Source organism: Notechis scutatus, chromosome 2, assembly GCF_049901735.1.
Source record: "Notechis scutatus isolate UNSWTSFEM ecotype Mainland chromosome 2, rNotScu1.2, whole genome shotgun sequence".
Taxonomy (NCBI): domain Eukaryota; kingdom Metazoa; phylum Chordata; class Lepidosauria; order Squamata; family Elapidae; genus Notechis; species Notechis scutatus.
Window position 1 is genome coordinate 54,818,318 of NC_142010.1, and position 18,317 is coordinate 54,836,634.

Below are 18,317 nucleotides of genomic sequence, written 5' to 3' on the forward strand. Positions count from 1 at the left end.
GAACTTTCTTCCAAAATAGGTTTTAAGTGACAATTCCTACGAATCAAGAAATCCCATTTAAAGCATTGTTATATAAATTAAGTTTTGTTTTTACCTGCTACCACAGGTGACTTTCGGTCATCCAGCAGCTGTATGGCAGTACTTGCTGTCACCACATTGCTCTTGTTTGCTGTTTCTATAAATTGAAAAGGAATGGATATTCAGGTCCAAATTCTCTCTCTGTATGGCAACAGCCATACCATTGTCCCTAACAATGGGGGTTGGCATGATAAATGGGGGGGGCACCATTTCTTTGAAGTTGGGGCATGCTTTGCCATTAATCTGGAAGGGAACTTCTAAGACCTTCAAGTTTTAAGTTAGGCTTACAAAGCTGGGGAAATTGACAGTTTTGTCCCTGTTTCAAACGGCACAACCTGCAATTGTTCTGGGGGCTAGGAACAGGGGACTGGGTGGGAAATGCACATTATCTATGAACTACCCAATTCTGGTATCTTGTATTATGATTGGATACATTACACTGGACATGGCTCCCTTTCTTTTCTTCTTTTATATTAAAGAATGGACGTCCAACCTTTTGGTTTGCCTGGATCACACTGAGTGAAGGAGAATTGTCTTGGGCCACATATAAGATATATAATATAATTAATGTACACAAATCACATAATAATGTTAAAAACTTTATGATCTTGTGGGGCCACATTACTAGCTGTCCAGGGCTGCATGTGATCCACGAGCCATAGGCTGGATATGGAAATTTTCCATTGTCTTCTGGCTATAAACCTCTTGAAATCAGTTTCCCTTTGTAGTTATCAAGAGTTTTTGTTTTTTCTTGAAAAAAATGGGTCAGGGAGGGAAAGAGGGGCCCCACCTTCCTATTCCATGAAAAAAGAGGGTTGCATAAGGGACAGAAAAAATAGGCCTTATCTCTCCAGATGCCAGTACTCAAGATGCCACCTCTCTCCAGGCCCCAGTATTTGGATTTGAATAAAACCCACCAAAGCCAAACAAGGATACAGAGGAATCGATGTATAATGTACATTGGGTAAAGTTTCTCTTCCTGCTTTAGATTTGATCATTTCTCAGGACTGCCATGAGAAATAAAAACAGCCTTCAAGTAATTGTATGCAACTTATTATACCTAATTGACCTTGGCCGATCTTGAACAAATAAGCAGGTTCAGGTTTAGATGGATGGAAGGCCAAAGAAATCCAAAGGACATAGGCTAGAGTGGTACATTGGAAAGGCACTCCCGGAAAAAAGACTGTGGCAAACTATCTCTGTTGAGTTACCAATAAAGTTCTCCCTTGCAAATTGTCATTTCCTATCATGTTTTGACATGCAAAGTGATATTATGTCCCAAACTGAATTATTTTAGTTAAGAATTAGCAGCAGGATAAAATGTAATTCCATAACAAACCTGTACTGAATGGAATGGAGTAGACAAAACTTCCTGGAATCTGCTCAGCAGCCCTTCTATACCAAAGTGGGAAATGATCCGCGTTAAAAATATTCTCCTTGTCTTCAGCTGTCAAAAAGTCTCTTGAAACAGAAGGAAATAAAAAATTGCTCTTTTTCATTTCATTTTTCACTTATCCTCTAACTTACCTAGTTTGTGTTTTATTCTTCTGTTTGTTACTCAGAGCTATCTTTGATTGATGCATGGCCATATAAATTGGCTGCCTAAATAAATAAGATATTGTAAAGCCTGGCTTATTTTCTCCCCAGTGTAAATAAGGTGGTGAACACCATTTTGCACGTTCTAGGTTTTGTAATCCCAGCAAAAAAGACATTTGGGGTGGAGGCCAGGGAGTGCCTTTCTCATCTGCTACTTCCCTTTGTTCTGTTACAAGAAATACAAATACAAATAGAAAGAAAATAAAGAGAATGGAATAAAGGGAATTGAAGGGGAATCCTGTTCTGAATCAATAACCAATTAAAGTACAAATAGACAGAGCAAGGAAAAAGGACCATTTTGCTGGTTGGTTGGACTTTCTGCAATTTGAAGTAGCCTCTAGGCAGTTGCTAGGAACTGAACAATTTCACCTTAGTGAGAGGGAAAGGAAGGAGGAAGGAGAGAAGTGCAAGAGAAAATGTATGATAATATCCACTGTGTGTTTCTTCCAGTATATACAGTGTCATCAGGGATCAAATTCCCCTTCTTCTGCCTTTGAATTTTCTAGAGCAGATTTGGGTGGCATCATGTTGCTCCTATGCTGAAAAGCACTGCAAAACCTGATTTGCTCCAGCAGAAGCCAATGAAATTCGATTTAATTTATCCTCTGTAGATAAGTTGCAAGTGCGTTATTTCAATAAGGCAAATGCCAGGTGGATTTTCCAGTCCCAAGGATCCAGGATTTGGATATAAAGTATTTTGAAATAAAAATCCCACAGTTGTTTTTTAAGTACATGCATGTGATATATATCCCATGCATTTTGCTTCCTTATTTGCCAAAGACTTTGAGCAGAAAAAAAGAAAACGAGCTGAGGAATATGTCTGATATCAGAATCAAACATGCACATGCAAAAAGATTTACAATGTGGTAACTTTCATGGCGCTTCTAGTTATTCTAGAAACAAAGCAATTTGGTTTGATATGTTCTGAAAGATGAAATCTATAGGGGCATAGCTCCAGGGTGGCTCCCTCCCCTTCCCATTATGAATCTCTTGAAATTCATGTGAACTATTATTTAGTTTCCAAAGAATTGCAAAAGACAGCTAAGCCCACCTAACTTGCAATTTAACCCCCTGATTTTTTTTCCTGATACCACCACTAGATGGAGAGAAAAGATCGAGCGTTTTCCCACAGCAAGCATCCTTCCTTTTCTCAGTATAGTGCAGTTACTATACCTAGTTTTAGTACTTACTGATTAGTTAATTGTTCTGGTCCAACAAAAAGATTGATCCGAGAAAGACCGGTCCGAGTTCCAAGGAAAGCAACCTCTACTCCCTTGTCTGAATTTCTGAAAAGCAGGAACAGCATGAAAGCATTCTATTTCTACAAAGTAAACAGTTTATGCCTATTTCAAGGTCACAAAACATGTGTAGAAACCAGGACTGCAACTGCAATCAGTTTACCAAATTCAATAATCAACTTAAGCTTTTAATGAAAATTAAAACGTGCCCCCAACGTCCAAATGAAAGCTGACTGAAAGGATATTATATTCTGCAAATGACATGGATGTATTATTTCCTGAATGAAGGGGTGAAGTTTCCAATGTTGGGGCAGCACAAATCTCAGAATAATTTAGGGAGAAAAAAAATCCACACGTAACCACTTATGGATTACAAAGGCTCAAGCCTTTATCTGGATAATTAAATGATGGGATATGGATCTCCCTCTCCAATAAATGAAGTAGATTTTGATAGTGGTAGATTTTGTGTGTGCGTGCACCATCTCTCTCTCTCTTCCCCTCTCCCTCCTCCCTCCCCCCCCCTCTCTCTCTCACACACACACCCTATGATATATTTTACATTTATCATGTTTGTCTGCATCCATATCTCTGGTGTATTGTTTTGTTTTGTGAGCTGCCCAGAGTTATATGCTTAAGCTGAGAAGTTATACAAATTTCCTAAATAAATATACAATTACTTTGACTTTTTGATACACATAAATGTATATATTTGTATAAGAAGCTTATACAATCTTTCATGAAATGCTTGAATTCATCTATGAAAGCCTGGTGCTCAGCAAAGTTGCCCTGTAGTCCTCCCCAAAATGGATGTTCATTGTGGAACCCCACAAGGATAGGTGGTGAACAAAACTGTCATATCAAGCTCCGGATTATCTGGGGCACTTTTATACCAACCATATGTGCCTGAATATTCTTTGATTGTGAGTGAAGTAACTTAATGAAGAATTTATATAGTCCTAAATTATATTCATATCCAAATTAATTAATATAAGAAGAAGGAAGTACAGTCTGTCCACTCACTCTGATTTATTTAGTGCAAGGCTGGTCCAATAAGCTTCAATTGGGGCACTCACTACTGCATCAAATAAGACTTCCTGTATCAATTCTTTGTCACCTGTAATGTTTAAAACATTCATGAAAAGCATGCATGGAATCTCCTCACCAGATAAATTTGACCTCACCAGATATTGATAGGTATTTTCCAGGTTTATTGTTTTAAACTTAATTTCAGAAAATGTTGGAAATGAAGGATAACTCCCCCATTTATTTTTGAGATAGAGAAGGGAAGCAATATTTTTTATCTCGCTTTTGCATATCAAAACCTAAATTTCAAATATTCCCTTTTCAATTTCAAAACTGGTGTGTAATTCATCTTGCTGGTATTAAGCTCATTAAGAAGTTTTATACTATTGCACCCTACCCGACTTCCTACTTTAAAAGTCAATGTTTACATAAGCAAATCAGTTATTTATTGTTTACCTTTTGATTGCAGAGTAAGGCTAGCCATTATTGTTTGTACTGTGCATATGGAAGATTGCAACTTAAACTACTTGAACCCACATAGTCAATTTGGTGGCTGCGACCCTGTACAACTCCACAGTGAAGTTAATCAGTGGTCCCCAACCACCGGGCCCCGGACCGGTACCAGTCCGTGGAGCATTTTTTACTGGGCCGCAAAGAAGTGGGCGCCGCCATCTTGTTTTGACGGCGCTTGAGAAAGTGCTTCCGGGTGAGCTTGTCGGCCGTCGATTGGAAAGCAGTGTTTGGGTGCTGAATCCTCGCGCCTTAGTTTCATCGAGGGGGGGGACGGCTTCGAACGAAGAGCCGTCCCGATGGCAGTGGAGTCTCGCGTTAGGAGGAGATTAAGAAAGAGCCCGAAAAGCCCATCGACAAAGGTACAAAGGAGGAGTTGAAGGTGGCGGGGAGAAGCGGGGGACGGCTGGCTGGCCAGTCGCTCGGCTCGCCTTGCCTTGGTCATGTGTGTTGATGCCGGTACCGGTCCGTGGATCATTTTGTGATGCCGGTACCAGGCCGTGGGACAAAAAAGGCTGGGGGGCCACTGAAGTTAATGACTTACTTCCATGGGTGCTGCTATACTAGATTTTACAATGAAGTGTGCCAGGTAAAAAGAGGATTGAACTTCTATTACCCTGAACAGTTGATTTGAAGAAAACAGGTAGGGCCTCAAAGGTTCTTTTTTAAAAAAACAACAACTAGACTTTCTTTGTTTTTTTTTGAAGATGTTTCACTTTTTATCCAAGGAGCTTCATCAGTTCTGACTGGATGGTTGCGGGGTGGAACAAATCCATCCGCACACACATACACATCACCCCACTATTTAGTGAAGCTTCTTGGATGAGAAATGAAAAAGCACCTTTGGGACAACTATTACCTGGTTTACTGAGAATATCCACAGACAAAGGCAGGTATAGCTTAAAGATACAGGAGCTATATAGTTTTCTTGGATCCCTTATTCCATTAAAAATTAAAAAGCAAACAGAATATATTTATTTGAAGAACTTTCCAGATTCATCTGAATTCAACTGTGATCAGAAATATACTCACAAGGAAGCAATGGCTCTTTCCCAGTGAGATAGTTTTTAATTGCCTTCAGTTGAGTCATTTGGCGGTGTTCCGGATGCAAGTCTGTGTTGCAATATGACCTGAGGACAATGTGTGGTTAAAAATAACAATAACAAATGATCTCCCTTTGTCTTTCCATAAGTGGGGAGCGGGCACACCAAGTACAGACAGAAAGAACATCACAAGTCAATTGCATGCAGATTTACCATTCATCTGCCAAAGAGACATCAGGCTGTTCTAAGTCATGTAATCCTGAAAGGAGAATAAATGATAAAGAGTTACTTTGGGGCACACAACAGCACCAGTTCAATCTTTGAATAACATTCATAAAAGTCAAAATGCCTTTCTCCTTAAAAATGCAACAAAACCCCCTCAATATACTTTAATCAATGATGGTAAGTCATAATTCTATCAGTGATTCGCAAATATGTAGGAAATTCTAATTCATCTATTTCAGCTTTCTTCTTCTCTTTTCCTTTTTATGGTTTTCCCTCCTAATGTCCCCCTATCTTTTATTTACAGATTGAAGCATCTATTGTCACATGAAATCAAGGGAACATCAGATTATGCAGGTGTCTTGCAGCTGTCTAGCTTCTATCATTTTGTGTACTTAATTATCTTCTCTTGCTTCGACTTAACTAAATAGTTAGGGATAAACAAGTTTGATTTCCCCCTCCCCCCAGTTTTCTATTTTTTCAGCTTTAAGTTGGAATTTTATTCCACCTCAAAATGCAAACTAAAAGAACGGCAACCCTGATTTATATTACTGTATGAAAACAACTGTCAATAATAAGGCAGCATCAGTGATCTGGATGTTCCAACTGTTGGAAAACATCTATTGAGAGCTGGTTTGTTGAAAAAAAAATTGGAAAAATTTGTTCAAGCTGAAGACAAATCAGAACCCTAATAGTAATGGCAGTAGAATTAATTTAGGCAAAACATCAGTTGTGAGTGGGGCTCCTGGGAATTTATAAATGGCGGCAAAAGTTACCAAGAGTGGCATGGAAGATTACTCTCCTCCCAGTCTAATCTAGTCTTCTTCACAAGAAGTGGAAATTTTCCTATGTACCAAGAAGCTGTTTTTCTCATCACTTGCTATTGGGTTGTGTTTACTTGGAGATACCTGGGGTAAGTGAGTAATTTTTGCATGCACCAGCTAAGTTTAGTAGCTGCAGATTTCAAAACTGCATGACCACAAGAGAATGAAAGCTCTCCTTCTCAATGTGTAATGCTGTCTAATAGCAATAGCACTTTGATTTATTGTTCTGACCCAACCGGGTTCCCAAAGAGCAAACACAGACAAAGGCAGCAGCCCCCACCTTTTAAGGTTTAATAATGAATTCTGTTCTGAAGGCTGCTTTCCACTAATTAGCTCCGACAAGAAAGAGCCTTGCCAATTTGTTTGTCAAGGCTGCCAAAAACCCAGAGATAAGAACTAATTTACAAAAATCTCCAAACACGAACTAAGATGTCCACCAGTTGAGTTTAAGAGCTTCTTTGCTGTCTGCAAAGAACGCTTTTCCAAACCTGGTTTTTATCCTGTTTAGGGAGGGGCCATTACCTTGCAGCCTTGCTCCCAAGTTGCCTGTGCTGCTGTAATTGTTCCTTCCTCCGAGTAATCCTTCATGCACATGCACTTGGCACAGGCTCCTCGGGAACCTCCTCATCACTGCTGCGAACCCACATAATCTCTGAAGGCAGCAGTCCACTCCCTGATGGTCCTGGCCCCTTATTAGAGTCATCGCTCTCCTCAGCCATCTGCACCTGCTGCCAGCTAACCACAACACTTATATACCACTTTACAGTGCTTTACAGCCCTCTCTAAGCTGTTTATAGCATATTGCCCCCAACAATCTGGTTCCTTATTTTACCCACCTCTGAAGGGTGGAAGGCTGAGTCAACCTTGAGCCTGGTGAGATTCGATTTGCCAAACTTCTGGCTGCCGGCAGTCAGCAGAAATAGCCTGCAGTACTGCATTGTAACCACTGCGCCACCATGCCTAATGCTGTCCAAAGGATCAAATCAATGCTTCAGCCCTAGTATTATTACACCATATGTTTTGTCAGTAAGTATTTATGTGCAATTCCAAAAGAAAAAGTAAGGCACCTGAAATGGACTCCTTTAGTAATCTAATGGGAAATCTTTGTGCTGCATGCTAGACTCAGAAGTCAAATAGGTAATTTTGAAAAAAGCAGCTGGAAAACCCTTGTGGTATTTTTGCCAAGAAAATGCAAAGGTTATTATACTCACACTGAAAGCATTTTTACCATTTGCACACAAATATACATTCATGCACACAGATGTCAAATTGGTTGATTTGTGTACCCAGGGCTCATTATTATCAGCACAATAACATGGTTTATAGGAATTGGATTGAGTCAGTCAAGTATTACCTTCTTCTATTGTCACGTTCCCTCTGAAAAAATATCTGCCGTGTCCTCTAGACAGAGCCACACCTAAACTGTGCAGATAAACAAAAAGCAGACCATAAAAACTGTGGCATAAACAAAGCTAGAAAATACAGGAAAAGATAATTACTCCCTAAGGTTTTAATTCCTGCTCTAGAAACAATTTTGTTTTGTTTCCAAGACCTTGGTGGTTACATGTCTTGGCCAACCAGCCACTTTGATGCCATTTTATGTTTGTTGTGCCAGCAGCAATGGACTGTGTATATTTATTAGGGGTGCAATAAGCCCTGCTCTCTCTGGCAAGCGAAAATGAACACTCACCAAGGTCAGCGTTGTTCAGCCAAGAGTAGAATCTGCCCATAGGCTTGTAGAGGAGGAGGCCGTTTTCATACAAATAAAAATCATCTGTATGGAAAATAATTCTTACTGATAGTATAAGAGCTAGCAGAGCTGTTGAGAGCAAGGAAATCTAAGAATGTGAAAATCGGAGCTTAATGACACACTTGGCATAATTTCTTGATTACATATGTTAACCTTGCTTAATATTTTTGTGATGGAAATAGTATTGCCATGCGCTTTTTCCCATAAAATACTAAGGGCAGCACAGTGGAGGGTTGCAATAATTGTTGCATTTTTAAAATGTTTCTTACATTTTTGAAAGTACTGATTTAACTGTATAGGTTGTCCTCGACTTACAACTGCAAATGAGCCCAGCATTTCTGTTGTTAAGTAACACATTTGTTAAGTGAGTTTTGCCCCATTTGACAAACTTGCACATGAGAAGGTCACAAAAGGGAATCAGGTGATCCCGGGACACTCCAACCATCATAATTATGAGTCAGCTGCCAAGCGTCCAAATTTTGATCACGTGACCGTGGGGATGCGGCAATGGTCATTAATGCAAAAAAATATCGTAAGTCACTTTTTCAGTGTCATTGTAACTTTGAACAGTCACTAAATGAACTGTTGTAAGTCGAGGAATACCTGTAGTGCAGGTGACTAGAAGAGACCAATAGAGTAAAAGCACTTGTTCTCATTTTGGAATCTGATCCAATCTGTGAATTGAATGCCAATTTTATGTAGGTAAGATTCAGCAAATTCTTCAATCTGGACATATGCTGCAAAAGTTATGCATGGAATTTAAAATCACATCTGCTGCTATCAAACCAAGACAACATGAGAAAGTTAGGCACATGACAAAGGAGAATTGACAAAAAAAGGGAAAAAAAAGAAAAAAATTGCAGTGGTTGTTCAACAGGTTTTTTGTATCTGAACTCACATCTATTTCATGAACATCTGCCTTGTGGGATGACAGACACAAAGCATCAGGAGAACTCATGCTTGAACTGAAAGAAGAGCCTTGAGTTTTCTGTGCAACTACTTCATACAAAAAGTTTACAAAATGGTAGCTTACAAAATCTCCCTAGCAGGGGTGGGTTTCTACTGGTTCTGTCCACCTCTGTAGAACTGGTAGCTCTGAAGAGCAGCAGACATAGAACCGGTTCTTTGTCTGCTGATGTTTTTGCCCACCCACCCACCCAGGCTCTTACCTGATCTTTATTCCTGATTTTTTCAACTTCAGCTGCCGTGCGAGGCACAGCTGCAGTTTAAAAAGCCGGGAAAAGGGGCTTTTTGAAAGGCTGCTTCTCTGCACCCAGCGTGCTGATTACAATTTACAGGCGTGCACCACAGCGTGCAGGGAAGCACATCATAAATCACCGAACCTCGTAAATGACCGAACTGGTAGTAAAGGAGTTTTATATACTGGACTACTGAGGCTTCCTACGGACCTTTCCTAAACAATGGAGTCTTGTCTCCAGTGTAAGTTAGTATGGCCCTCTTGGCATCAATCCTACCAGCTGACTAATCCCTGATTGGTGCATATGTTTGAGCTCTAATGTCTGGTTGAACGGTACTGATTTATTGCACAAGTAGACAGCATTGGGTGCCTGTCAGTGTCACAGCCAGAAATGAACTCCAGTCTGCTCACTAAAGGCAGAATTACACTACGAAAAGGACTACATATGGACTGTATCGTGCTTAGGATTTGATTTGTGGTTCAGTTACCGGAACAGGCATTCCATGAATATGTAGAACTAAGCTCTGTATAAATAAATTCTAATCATTTTATTTGCTAGTGCATCTACAATCAGTAAGTGTTGCATCATTGGATCAGTGTTACCAGTCTGGATATTGTTTAATTATTTTGTGGATGGGAAACATTTTAGTGAAACACAGCACTCATTCTTCCTTTCTTTTGAGTACAAGATGTGTTTATGCTTCATGTAATTGCTTATAACAAATGAATAACATTTCTGAGTGTGTGCATGACTCTCTGAGCCTTTGAATATGTGTGACTGAGGTAAAAGGAACTGCCTGTAGATAGTGATGGGGACTACAGATTTATAATGAAGATGTCAGTGTCCTAGAAGTGCGTATTAGTAATATTCTGTTAGCCACACCTAATCTACAGCGTACATACAAATGCATTTCTTTTAGCCCTGTACAAAAATCTGAGCATTTTTTTATCAATGGCAGGGAAAATTCAGCTGAAGATAGGCAGCAAATTTCTTAACAGAGCACAGAATGGAGTGCCTACTGAGTGACAGGCCAGGCAATTTATCTTTCATAAATTTTCCGTCTCTGAATAAAACCTGAAAAGGCACACTGGAAAGCAATTTCCCTTGCTTTTTTCAGCATCATTTAGGGACGTTTTATTGTCAGCCCTCTTCTGATGAGCTTTTAATGAGCTCATGAGGCCTGTAGAAATGCGATTGCAATAAGCCCGATGAAATATTCCATTTATTGTGAGCTGTTTTACCTGAAAGGGGTACCCTTGATATCTGTATAATAGTAGTCATTTGTCATCACCAACACTCGCTTCTAGATACAAGAGGGGGGAAAAAGCTTAATATGAAAAGTTTGGCAGGTTTGAACTAAAAAAAAGCAAACATGTAATCTAGGACAACATTAATAATAGCATCATAGAAAGATATGCAAACATTCAAAATTCATCTACATGTAATAAACACAAGTATACAATTTCATTTTTAAATTTTGTTGGAAAAGAATTGCCTATACAAAATACCCCTTTGTCCACTGTTTTCTTTACTTCCATGGAGAATTTTCCTGTTTTCCGATTCACCATTGCGTTCCGAAGCTTAAATAGGAAAAAAGAAAAAAAAGGGGGGGGGGAGTATAAAAAGAAATTTAAATAAAATAATTAAGACAACATCTTGTTTTTCCCTTTATATATGTCATCATTTAAAAAGATATTTGAACCAAAGGAAGAATAGGTACATATGCAATCTTTCCACTCTAATTTGTTTAACTACCAGTCATGCTCATTATATATTCCTATATCACAACTTCCAGAGCCAAAGACTATTTCACTGAAAATGCTGGGAATTTAGTCTAACAGGTTTTAAAAGCAATTGTGTTGAAAAACATATTATAAAATAAAACACGGCTGAAATGGGATTTGAGCCTGGGTCCCAATTTGTAGAAGTCTAAGACTGAAGGTACCACTCCAGTTACATTATAAATTTAGCACTTAAGACTTCTATACCACTTCACAGTTTACAGAAACCGCTTCTAAGCAGTTTACAGAATCAGCCTATTGCCTCCAACAATCTGGGTCCTCATTTTACCGACCTCGGAAAGATGGAAGGCTAAGTCAACCTTAAACCTATGAAAATCGAACTGCTGAATTGCTGGCAGCTGGCAATCAGCAGTAGTGGTCCACAGTACTGCAGTCTAACCACTGTGCCACCATGCCATTGCTTGGAAAGCTTAGTTTTGAAAGGAAGTTAAAACTGGCAACCTTTACCAGCAGGCAAGTAAAGGTTAAAATGAAAGTTAGTTGCAGGCTATAAGAGAAAAATAATTATGGTTCATGTATAAGTTTGGAGTGAACTTATGCATGAATCCATAACCCAAGCAATTCCTTAAATGTGGTACCTGATATGGCGGTACTTTCTTTCTCTTTCTCTCTCATTCAAAACATTCCTGTGTTTCTCTCTACATATGGTTATCCTGCCTTTCAACTTTGAAATTAAGCAGCCAAATAAAGAAGTCCAATGATGTCCCATCCTCGGAAACCTCCAAGATGTTTTTAGAATAGAATAGAATAGAATAGAATAGAATAGAATAGAATAGAATAGAATAGAATAGAATAGAATAGAATAGAATTCTTTATTGGCCAAGTGTGATTGAACACACAAGGAATTTGTCTTGGTGCAAATGCTCTCACCATACATAAAATAAAAGATACATTCATCAGAGTCAAGAATCATCAGGTACAACATTTAATGATAGTCATAGGGTACAATAAGCATTCAAATCATACTAGGAAACAGTCCATATAAATTGTAAGGATACAAACAACAAAGTTACAGTCACACAGTCACAAGTGGGAGGGGATGGGTGATAAGGAGTGATGAGATTAATAGTAATAGTAGTGCAGACTTTGTAAATAGTTGGACAGTGTTGAGGGAATTATTTGTTTAGCAGAGTGATGGCTGTTTGTTTTTTATTTGTTTAGCAGAGTGATGGACAACTGTCCTTGTGTCTAGTTGTTCTGGTGTGCAGTGCTCTATAGCGTTGTTTTGAGGGAAGGAGTTGAAACAGTTTATGTCCAGGATATGAGGGGTCTGTAAATGGACAGATCAGCTAAATTAATTTAAAATCTACTTTTATGTAGTCTTGATTACACGAACTAAAGCCCAATCATACCAGGTGTCTAGTAGAAGCCACAGCGATATCAAGTTTGGCTTAATATCACCATGCAAGTAATATTAATTACTTAAATTACATAAATGCTAATTATATAAAGTACATCTTTTGTTTCATGATGGTGTGACATACACAACATCATTTGGCCCTGAGTCCAACACATCTGGAGGTCATCTAGTTGGATAGGATTGACCTATGCCACATATTAGTGCCTTTCAGTGCTTTGAATATGAAGGTACTGAAAAGAATGTGTAGGTACAAACAAGTAGTACTTGCCACCAATAACTTAGATCAAAGCTATCTTTCTCCTGGATCATACTACAGATGCAGAGAACAGGCAGGCGATTCCAAGGAGAAGATATAACTGCTTTAAAAAGCTGTCTACACTGTTACATTAATCCTCTTGTGAGCTCTGAATCATTCCAATTCCACCCACCCCCAACCCTCTTTAATCTGAATCAGACAATATGTGCATTTTGTTAGGTTATCATTTTAGAGGTATTGCTTTACCTAAACAGAATGAGCATGTGTGGACAAAAAAAAAGGCAGTGGGAGTGGGAACTACTTCTTACTTACTTCCAGCTTCTCCTTTGAGTTTCCTTGTGAGAAACTGGCAAGGAGTATCAGAAATACATTCTTCTCCCTTCCCTTCCCTTCCCTTCCCTTCCCTTCTCTTCCCAGGAAGGGTAAATGGCTGCTGCTGGGTGGGGAGGGAGCAAGGGACTGCGAGACTGGGAACATTATGAGATTGGCTGTCATGCAACATTGAAACGAAAACTACATGACCACAGCAGCAGTCAAGTATGTTCAGCAGCAGCCAGGAGCACTGAAGCAGTCAAAGGTTTCCCCAAATTCCATTCCCTCAGGAGTCATGGATCCCAGATTTTGGCCACATTCTGTAAATTAGCCCATCTAAAGTGCTTCAGTTCAAAAACTGTTGCTCTAAAGCATTTTGCCCAATTAAAGATCAAGACAACAAGGATTTTAGTAGTATGTAGGTAGATTCCTGAATAGTATATCTAATTCACATCAAGTATATGTAGCTGTTGTAAAGAGCTTCTCCCAAGCATGTTGTGCTTCAGTTCATTGTTGACTCAAAGGTGAGCTGTTATGAAGCTAAAACTGATTACACTGCCTTTACAACTTGTTTAGTATTAATTTACAAAGCAGTATAAAATTCAAGTTTAAATATCAGTTAAAATAAATGTAGCATGTCTCATAAAAAAATGCATTTTAATGTGTTTCAGAGAGACAGGTCCAGTCCAGAGCTCCCATATTAAATCAGAACCAGAGGACCTTATCTAATCATATGAGAAAATTGAATCATTCATCATGCTCTGCTCCTTGCAGCTTTTATTTCCATTTAAAAAGTAGACCTATCTATTGCAGAGGTGGCTTGACAATCATCTTTGGGGGGATGCTTAAGTTCAGTTTCTCTATTGAATGGGGCAATTGGACTTTACTGGCCTTCTAATTCTCTGGTACTCTAATTCTACAGATACTTGATAGGGCCACGTGACATTTCTTTGCTCTTGACAATTTAAAATGATCATTTTCTTGAAGTCAAAGGCTGTCTTTCAAAGCTGAAAAGCACAGGGGAGCAAAGCTTGCTTCTCAGTAAAAATAACTGATTATTAGCATATTTTTTTTCATTTTGGGGCATCTTGATTTGAGCCCACTATCTTTTTTTACAGACAACAAATGTAAAGAATTTTAAAAATGTTTTTGTCTATAGGCTTTATCAAATAAAACATATATTTTACTGAAGGTTTTTTTAAAATATAAAATGTAATATGTAATATGCAATTCTGGAAATATTTTCCCTTTTTAACTTTTGTGGTTTTGGACTTGGAGAGCTGGTCTTAATTACCAATCTACTTTCTAATGTTTAAAGAACTGTTCCATTTATCTTTAACATGTTTCTCATTTTTCTTCATCTCAGAGCCTGCAGTATTCCACTCCCACACAACCCTCAGGCAAGTTGCAAAATTACAAAAAGGAAACTCTCCTAGCTTTTAAGATCAAGTATGCATATGGGAATAAGATCTCTTTTTTACCCCTGAATATAGTTTTTGGCTTGGGATAATAGATTTTCATTTATTCTGTAGATTTTTCTTTTGCTACCTCTACAGGGATTAAATTGGTGTTCAGTGATATGAATGCAGGACATCTTTCTTCCCACATTAGTATTGTTGCTAAAATAATAAAACGTCAACTTCCATGTATAAAGTTCTTTAAAAAGATCATTATAAAAGAAATAATAAATGTCAGTAAATGAAGTTATGCTTCCATTAATTTAATTAAAAGTAATTCTCTTAATAAATGATGAAATGTCAGAAAGCCATTTAGAGAATAATAACACAGATAGACAGACAGCTTCATTTGGGGCAGGAAATCTTACGCAGCCATTAGTAATTTTGAAAGGATGCTATGGGCCCTCTTACATAGGAATACTCCTGACTCTGATGTTTTCTGCTTGCCAATTCAACCTATTTCACTCTTTTTGATGGCTGGTGGGCACAGTTCCAAAGAAAATATCATTTGGAATTTCCATGGGTCACTATAGGGTCTAGGGAGGGATGACCAACCTTGGCAACTTTAAGACTTGTGGACTTCAACTGCCAGATTTGGCTGATTTCTGGGATTTGAAGTCCATAGGTCTCAAAGTTTCAAGGCTGGACACCCCTAGCCTAGGGTCAAATGTAAAAAAATGAAATTATAAGCTGCTATTCTGCTTTACATCAGATTAGTTTATTATTATTTTTTCTTAAATCAGGAAGGTTAGGATACCTGGGAAGAATAATCTTTGGGCATACCTGAGTATATGGACATCCTGTTGCCTGCTTCTGGATTAATATATAAGAATGTGAACTAGCATATTGTACTTCAAGTCCCAAGTCTTTTAGGGCAGATAGACTTGAAATTTCTCATGTATTGTGAGAACTCTCACAAAATGGCTTCTATAGAGTTCCACATGAACAAAATGGTGCCAAGACATTTCCTAAGCATTGATTTAATAGAATGCCAGTTGGTTTTCCTCTATTCCTTCTCTGTTGGGATGTTCTAATAACATGTCCCTGGCACTATTTTAGGAATTCAGGTTCTTGCAAGTTATATCCATGGTCCTGGGATGGTATTCTACCAGTTCAGTTCAGCCCAGTTCAGCCAAACTGGTAGCTCCGAGGATCATTTGTGAGTGAACCGGTTCGCTCCAATGATCAGCTACTGGGCTCGCCTGCCCGCCCTGGTTCTATTCTGAGCTTTATTTCCTGGTTTTGAAACTCAGCTGCTTCGCTCAGCACAGCGGATTGCTGCGTGTCAGCTGTTGAACACACAGGGAGAGTGCAGGATTGCAGGAGAAGGTCAGTATCAAACCCTCTGCGTGCGTGCGCGTAAAATGCACCTACCAGGAGATGCCCACAGAACCAGTGGTAAAAATAATTGAATCCCACCACTGCCATGGTCCCTGTTATAAACGAAGTATCAATTACAGAACAGAACAGTTATGGTATTCCGGAGGGCATAGGTTTCAGGGATGGAAACCCATCTACTGCAGCTATGGCTTCCTACAATAATTAAAACCATCACTGCTAATTCCCTTCCCAGTTTTAAGAATATACCTAGAAAAACCATATAACTGATGGAAAGTTTGCTGGCTAATTTTTAGAGCAATTTACATCATAACAGTTCAACATCTCAGGACAGGCAACATCCCTTCCCATGTCCTTCAATATGGCCCATGGGGATGGCAAAAGAGATGCACTGCCTCTACCTTACTGCTGAGTAGAAGCCTTCCCTCTAAAGATAACATTCTATGTCAGGGTGTCAAAATCATGTCATCAGGTTGTCGTCACATGACATATCATGACTCCCCCCTTTTTACTTTGGTCACTTCTGTTTTGTGGCATTTACCACTACCACCACCACAACAACTAAAGATTTTGGGAGGGGTCTCTAGTGCAATTGACAGACGCTACTCTTGGTGATCCTTCTTTAGAATGAGGCATTGGGTAGGTTCCTCTGGAGATAATTTGACTGATTCAGCATTCTGAAGGACACTTCAGCATAGCAGTCTGAGACCCAGACTGACATGCATTCTATTTGCACATATTTATTTACAGATGTTTTAATGTTATTTTGGTCACCCTAGAACATCTACCCAACACCCCACTCTGCTAACTAACTCCTCAGATAGTTCCAGTAAGTACAGAGGAGAAGTACACCTATTGCTTTGTTGAAATATCAGGGAACACCAATGGTTGTGAAAATTAGACATTTTGACATAGACAATTTAATTTTCAATTATAATCTTAAAAATGAAATAAGCCAATTTGTTTTTTAAAAAATAGAAAATGATATACTCTTAAAGAAGACTATTCAAGTAGAAACTGCAGGAACAAACATAGAAAGCATTTAAAATGCATCTCTGTGAATTGAGACCACAAGTGTCAAAATATGCAGGCAGTATGACCTGAGGAGGCACAGAAGATGGGAGAAATTAGTTAACAGTAAAGACAGACATTGCTTAGGTTATTATGACTCATAAATAACATTGTGATTTAAACCCTGAGTAAGGTAGGTTGACAAGGCAGAAATGTGTATATACATACAGACACACACAGACACACACATGAAAAGGCAGCAGACAGAAACTTGAGTCAGAGAAAAGTGATCAAGAAATGTCTACATTTGAATACTGACAATACTCCAGAGGCAGAGATACGTGATGAATCCCAGATTTCAGAAAGACGTGACACTGTAAATATGGGAAACTTCTGTTGATATATTCAAAACCTCTCAGAAATGATTGGAGTTTGGAAGGATATAGGAGCTGTTAATGTACTGCTGATATATGAGAAGGGTGCAAGGAAAGATTTGTAGAAAGGCAGACAAGAAGGCATGACTTTAGTTGGTACAGATGTTATGGGAAAAGCTAAATAACAGAAACCAAAAGGAGAACACCTGGAAAGTTATGATTTAATTAAGGACAGTCAGCATGGATTCACACAAAATGAAACATACCCCAAATATCAGATTTATGGAGGAAGTAACAGAAAAACAGACAAAGGTTAAGTCATAGACATAAGGAAAACTTTTGATACAGTACAGCAGAAAATTGAAATGTACAGAATGGCATTAAAGGGAACTGCAGAATGACCAGAAAGAAGCAATATGGAGTTTGATTAGAACAAAAAAGAATAAGACTGTGAAAGTTAACAGATAAGACATTTAATAGACAACATGAACATAGTGAATCTGTCACCTGGATATAGAACTAAATGCATTTCATCTTATAAATAGTAGCAAGCTTCAGGTAGTTCAGACTATAGCATAAGAGAGATAGAACTGTCTTGGCAAAATTTGGTACAGATTTTTGTTGCTGTGCTGCTGTTATTTGATCTAACATCTGAATGTTACTAAAGAGACCAAAGCAAAAGAGTTTTGGAATCCATATGGCTTTTTAAATTTTTGCTTCCTACTCATCTCACCTACTTTCATCTAACCATGGCAGCAGTACCCTCATTTGGGAAGGAATATGTTCCTCCCTTAGAACTGACCTAGCCAATTCAGTTTAGATGGGAGAAGGTTCTCCATTTAAAGAAGGTGTGGGCTGCTATTTCTTACTAAGAGAGCAGACCATCTGGAATCTCTAACTGATTGATTGCTGCTACACTTCAAA

At 38.7% G+C, this 18,317-nt stretch overlaps 1 protein-coding gene across 1 annotated transcript in view; it reads right to left on the reverse strand.

Moving 5' to 3' along the window:
- Positions 1-18,317, reverse strand: part of CACNA2D3 (calcium voltage-gated channel auxiliary subunit alpha2delta 3) — a 607,379-nt gene that overhangs the window by 86,141 nt on the left and 502,921 nt on the right. The window contains exons 18-26 of the mRNA XM_087954773.1: positions 10,992-11,063; positions 10,725-10,786; positions 7,889-7,956; positions 5,702-5,747; positions 5,478-5,575; positions 3,933-4,026; positions 2,865-2,960; positions 1,418-1,539; positions 95-175 (exon numbers count right to left, since the gene is read on the reverse strand). Coding sequence (XP_087810899.1) covers positions 95-175; positions 1,418-1,539; positions 2,865-2,960; positions 3,933-4,026; positions 5,478-5,575; positions 5,702-5,747; positions 7,889-7,956; positions 10,725-10,786; positions 10,992-11,063 — 739 coding nt within the window. The remainder of the gene's footprint in view (positions 1-94; positions 176-1,417; positions 1,540-2,864; positions 2,961-3,932; positions 4,027-5,477; positions 5,576-5,701; positions 5,748-7,888; positions 7,957-10,724; positions 10,787-10,991; positions 11,064-18,317) is intronic.